A 6,728-nucleotide genomic window follows, 5' to 3' on the forward strand; every position below is an offset into this window, starting at 1 on the left:
AATTTGCAGTAGTGCTAAAATTGCATCGTACTAGTCTTCCCATCATTCAACGTCGCCATTTTATTAGAACCAGCACTGATCTTTTCCCTACCCCCCACACCAAGACCGCAGTTCATTCCCAAAAATTCATAACCATATATAATATGGCTTCAAGCATTTCTTCAACATCTCCCGCCATTAATTCTGATCATCAGCTTGATGCAGATTCTCCCACAACACAAATACTCCCGTTAAAGCCAATCCCCGGCCACTATGGCCTTCCCATTCTTGGAGCGATCAGGGACCGCTATGACTACTTTTACAGCCAAGGCCGGGACAACTTCTTCCGAACCCGAATGCAAAAACTCAAATCCACAGTGTTTCGAACCAACATGCCTCCCGGACCCTTCATTGCTTCCAACCCTAAAGTCATAGCTCTCCTTGATGCCATTAGCTTTCCTGTCCTCTTTGACACCTCCAAAGTTGAAAAGCTGAACGTTCTTGACGGAACTTACATGCCTTCCATCTCCTACACTGGCGGCTACCGTGTTTGTGCTTATCTCGACCCCTCCGAACCCGGCCACCCTGTTATCAAGCGTTGGTTTTTCTCCCTTCTAGCCGCGCGCCACAATAAATTCATCCCTCTTTTTCGACACTGCTTGTCCGAGCTTTTCATCAACCTTGAAGAACAAGTATCCGACAAAGCAGCTGGCGGCAAGGCGGACTTCAACACTCTTAGTGACGCCATGTCTTTCAACTTCGTGTTTAGGCTCTTCTGTGATCGAAGCCCTTCAGATACAAAGCTCGGACCAAACGACGGACCCAAACTGTTTAATTTATGGTTGTTTTTCCAACTTGCACCATTGATCACACTAGGGTTTCCAAAATGGTTTAACTTCCTCGAAGATTTATTGTTGCATACGATTCCGCTACCGGCATTTCTCGTTAAATCCAGCTACAAGAAGCTGTACGATGCTTTCTATGAGTCGACTGGGCCGATTTTGGATGAAGCAGTAAAGGGTTTTGGGATAAGCAAAGATGAAGCTTGCCATAACCTAGTTTTCATGGCTGGTTTCAATGCTTACGGTGGATCGAAGACCTTGTTCCCAGCATTGATCAAGTGGGTCGGATTGGCAGGAGAGAATTTGCACCGCCAGTTGGCTGATGAAATCAGGACCATTGTTAGGGACGAAGGTGGGGTCACTTTATCGGCTTTGGAAAAGATGACTCTGACCAAGTCAGTGGTCTACGAAGCATTGAGGATTGAACCTCCGGTTCCATTCCAATACGGTAAGGCAAAGGAGGATATGGTGGTCCACAACCACGATGCTTCTTTTGAGATCAAGAAGGGCGAGATGATCTTCGGATACCAGCCATTCGCCACAAAAGATCCCAAGATTTTTTATGATCCCGAGGAGTTTGTGGGCCAAAGGTTTTTAGGTGATGGAGAGAAGCTATTGAAGTACGTTTACTGGTCAAACGGGCGTGAGATTGATGATCCAACGGCGGAGAACAAGCAGTGCCCGGGGAAGGATCTGGTGGTGCTAATGTCTAGGGTAATGCTGGTGGAACTTTTCATTCGTTACGACACGTTCACGATCGAGGCCGGAACGTTGCTTCTGGGTTCATCGGTGACGTTCACGTCGTTGACCAAGGCAAGCAGTTTGATATAAGTATTTATTGGATTTTAAAAAATAAGAGAAAAAAAGTTGAATATAAAATATTATAAAATTAAAATATTGTTAGAATATTAATTTTAATATTATTTTTGTTTTGAGATTTAGAAAAGTTGAATTGTTTTTTGTTTTTTATTTGAAAAGTTGATAAAGTTATAATGATTAATTTGAAAATATTTGTGTTTGAATGATGTTTGAAAAATAAATGAGATATGGTGAGATGAGATGAGATCAGATGATCAGATGAGATCAGATGAAATGAGATGTGATGAAAAAAGTTTCCAAACATCCCGTAATAATGAAACAAATCAATTAATTGATATTTATCACAAAAACATATATTAATAGCTAGCTAGAAAAGATTGAAGGGAAGGGTAAGTACGTAGTGCAATAATTCAACATCGATTATTAATTAATTAGCAATTAAATTAAGTTTATATAGATCAAGTTGCTAAACATTGCTAACAAACTAGAGGCCAGCTTGCATTCATGGACTTGGTTGATGTCCTATTTTTTAAATGTATTTATATATATATATATATATATTGCAACAGATCACATAATAATTCCATTTTTTTAAAAAATATTGCTATATCTATATATAACATATTTTTTAAATGAAACATGCATGCATTGCATGAGATAAATGCTTTTACATATCTGGTTATTTTTTTTTCTTTAGAAGTTTTTATACTTAAATCAAAAGCAAAGGAGCATTCAATTGCTCGACAACGTTGTTTCCAAGTTAATTTCAATTTTCAAACCTTATTTTCACCAACGTTTTCAATTCCTTGGCCTCCTGTCTTGTCTCCAAAGTACTTTTTGTTAATGCATGGCTTTAGAAACGTGATATGGTGGGGCTACACCTGATAGGAAGCAGCCGGGGCTCTTTTTTAATAAAAGTAGTTATAAACACACAACACTTAATTTACACAATATTTTTTACAACACTTGTTATAAAATAATTATATTTTTGTAGTTTTATAAAATATTTACAAAAATATCCCCCTTTTAAAATATTATTGTGTAAAGTATTATATGTTTATCATTTTTCTTTTCATTATCTTATTTACAAATCTGGCATGCATCTACCACCCCCATTTTTATCAATTAAGCTAGCTAGGGATTTATTATATTAATAAAAAATTCAAATTAAATACAAATATTTTTTATTTAAGTATATCAATATATATGTCAATATTTTTTATGATCGATCTGGTGTGTCAATTAAAAAAACATGTAAATTGATTTATTATTTTTAATGAAAGTAAATATTATACTTTATACTCTTGAACTTTTTATATATGTCAATATCCTTCACATCACTAGCTACTATATATGTATTATAATGCCAAAATATTGACTTGCAAATAGATCAGTAGTTCGACGATCATTTTAGATTATTAAAATTGATACATTAAATCTTCAAGTTATAAAAAAAGTAAAATTTTATATTCTTCTTTGATCCTTATGATTAATTTAGTTATAGATCATGATATAGTATAATAATCTCGATAATCGGATAATAAACAAAAAATATTAATTTTTCTAATTCTAAAATTATTATTAATTTGATGTATAAGTATAAAATACTTATTGATTTAAAAAAGATAATATTCATCACCATTTTAATTACTATTATTTTATTAGTACGTTAATAAAATTATATGGAAAATGCTAATTTTCCCGATGGGAGCTCCCGCTTGGAGCTCCCGCTGGGATTTTTTTTTATTTTATTTTTATTTAATTTTAATTTTTTTATTAAAAAATGTTTTTTAATAATGATGGGATTTTTTTTTAATTTTTTTAAAATATTTAAAAATATTAAAAAAATATATGTAAAAAAAAAAAAATTCAAATACACTAGCGGGAGCTCCCAGCGGGAGCCCCTGCGGTGACTCTAGAAAGGTCCAAATTATATTATAGCAGTACAGTACTATTCTGACAAATTAGAAATTATATAAAGTGATTGTACGAGGTTGGTTCTGTAGTAAAACCGCACGTTCGTACACCCTGTTACTCACGTTTCCTTAAAAGTCAAGTTTAGCTTTTAATTGGCGTGGTTCACAAATTAATAATAATAATAATAATAATAATAATAATTTCATTTGAAAGTATTTACGTCACATATAATTCATGAAAAATAATTTAATTTAAAAGATAAAATTTAAATTTATAAATTAAATTATATTTTATAAATATTATTATATAATGTAAAGATTTTTAAATAGTATTATCCATATATATATATATATTATTGAATTCATCAACATTTCAATAATATGTATTAATTCATCCACAGCCTTAACATTAATGCGCGTATTGATGCACAAATCCACTTACAACCAAATTTTCCGGCCTATAAATATCACCATGCGTCTTACACAAGGCATTGCAATTTTGCAGTACTAAAATTGCATGGTACTAGCCTGTAAATATCATTGTTGAGTTTTGTTGTAGATTTTTTGAGCACCAAGTACTCGATAAAATGTCACAAAAGTTTTGTCTTTGCATATTAAAGATAAAAATGATCCGATTAAGAAGGGTTCTGTATATTGCAATTTTTTCCTACCATGTGTATCACATGAGCCACCTACCATTTATGTTTATATTGACAGATTCCCTTCTTTAATTTTGGGATCATGGTTGGTTGGCTTACATTTGTATATATTTGTCACCACATATTCTCTACAATATTCATTGAAGAAGAAAATACAAACATTAGTTTCAATCTCTTTTACTAATATACGCACGATCATGCAGTATATATTAATTAACTATACGCACGATCACGCAGTATATATTAAGTAACTATAATAAGTAAAAAATTTAAAACATGATCTTCACGATGGCTACAAAATCAATTGAGTAGTAGTACTATGTATTTTTTCTTGCCAGTCTTTATTTCAAAACGAAAGAAATGTACCACCCTTAATTACTCTTAATGACTCTTAATTAATCGGTGGGTGGGTCAGTGGGTGGGCAATAATATTGGTACCACCTTTTTTTTTTAAATAAGTTTTCTGGTCACCATCGTTTTAGCGTATGAACATGGTGGCCAGGATCTTCCATCCACGTGTGAAATATTATGAATGTTACAGATGATAATAACTTATGTGTTATAATAATTACCTTTTTTATAAAAATAATGAGTCTTATAATAACTTAATAATGCGTTATATATCGGACTCAAAAAATTTTTAAATCTTAAAAAAGATAATGAATAATGTTACTCGTGATAAAAGAAAAATTGAACTATTTGATAAAGAAAATATTTTTTCATTAGTCATTATTTATTATCTCACATTCTGTGAAAAATATTTTCACATCTTATAAAAAAAACTGTAAATATAAAATATAAAAATAAATAATAATTAATGCATAGTAGTCACCTGATAAACCAATTACGATCTAAAAATATCGTCTGCCACATAACTATGCAAGCCCATCCCGATGACTTGACCTCCCTTTTTCCTGAGAGGCAGGGCCTTATCATTGGGCTTTTGAATCCATTGAGGCTCCTGGGGATTGATTGTAGCCCATCTTCAAGTTTTGACCCTCTGCAATATCGACCGTGCTCTACCACTTCAAACGGACTACGAAAGGAAGAAGCCAGAAAGAAAAAAAAAAAAAAAGAGGAGGAAATTTAACAGTAATGATATGTACAGTCTCTAAATAGAGATTGAATTATAAATTTAGTTAATTTTATCTTTAATTTTTTTTAAAATTATAATAATATTTTTATTAAAATAATATTTTTTTCTCATTTAATAAAGTGATTGCATATTAAGAGACTGTAAATAGAATTTCTCTAACGTAAATGAGACTCTTGACCCAGAGAATTGGGTGAGGGCAACGATATATGCTAATTGTACATAGATATCCTCGAATAAGACTTCCAATTTCTGTTCAATAACTAAAACTTATCTTCATTCTTCACCCATATTTTTAGACCATTAAAAAGCTTGCAATTTATGGCGAAATATGCATTTCTCTAAATGAAATAAGTAATGCTACATACAGTCGTGAAATGGGCAAACGCCGTGCAGTTGTTTTAAAAAAAAAATATGGTCTACTATTAAAAAATTAATTTATTTTCATATAGGTCCCGTATTTATTTACTTTTTTTAAAACAATTATACGATGCTTACACATTCATGACTGCAAATATCATTTATCTCATTTATCTAAATGAAATTGATAATTTTTTCATGAGTTTTTTTTTTTCTCCACCCTTAGTGTGCATCGATCTACACGTCTTTTTTTTTTTTTTTTTTTTTTTATCGATGATGTGTTTTGATCTTAATTGGCCTGGTTGTGCCTCTAGTGTTGTTCTTTTGAAGAAATTAGAGAATTCAAAACAAGTTTATGCTCTATATACATCAATGAGGGATAACATTATAAGATTTCGATTATATTGTATTGACCTTTAAGATGAGAATAATTATTAATAGAATAATCGGAACATTCGTATTTTATAATCGAGGTGAAATACTGTAAAAGCAAACTTTTGTATACAATGCCCTCATGAAGTCTTCCCCCTAACCCTTCTGAATGGAGTACATGCTTTCTTGATGGATTGATTTACTCGGTATGGGATTACATACCTCTATCTATCTTCAGTATAGGAATTAATGATTTAAAAAAGAGGGCCATGATGATAAATGAAGAACAAGATATAAATAAATAATTGGAAGTTAGTTGGCACTGATTAGATTGGAAACAGTCGGTTGACCATATTGGTGTCGGATGATAATGGCACCACACAAGCACGTGGCATGCATTGATTTGATATTCTTTTCCTAACATATAACATATCCCAAGTTGAGTAATTATCCAAAAAATAAAAATAAAAATAAAAATACGACTGTTTGCTTTCAAAATTAAAACTTAAATTTTTAAAATTTTTTAAAAAATTTTCACCTTATTATTATAATTTTTTAAAATTTGTATATAAAATAAAATAAATAATTTAACTTATTTTTAAATTAAAATAATATTAAAAAATATATCATAATAATATTTTATTTAATTTTTTAATTTTATTCTCAACTCATCTCATAAACGAGATCA

General features: G+C 31.3%; 1 protein-coding gene across 1 annotated transcript; it reads left to right on the forward strand.

Moving 5' to 3' along the window:
* LOC109010713 (allene oxide synthase 3-like) lies at nucleotides 1-1,823 on the forward strand. The gene has a single exon (XM_018991613.2). The coding sequence runs from the start codon at nucleotides 144-146 to the stop codon at nucleotides 1,650-1,652; it is 1,509 nt and encodes a 502-aa protein (XP_018847158.1). The 5' UTR covers nucleotides 1-143; the 3' UTR covers nucleotides 1,653-1,823.
* Nucleotides 1,824-6,728: the final 4,905 nt, after the last annotated feature.

This window comes from Juglans regia, chromosome 13, assembly GCF_001411555.2.
Source record: "Juglans regia cultivar Chandler chromosome 13, Walnut 2.0, whole genome shotgun sequence".
NCBI lineage: Eukaryota > Viridiplantae > Streptophyta > Magnoliopsida > Fagales > Juglandaceae > Juglans > Juglans regia.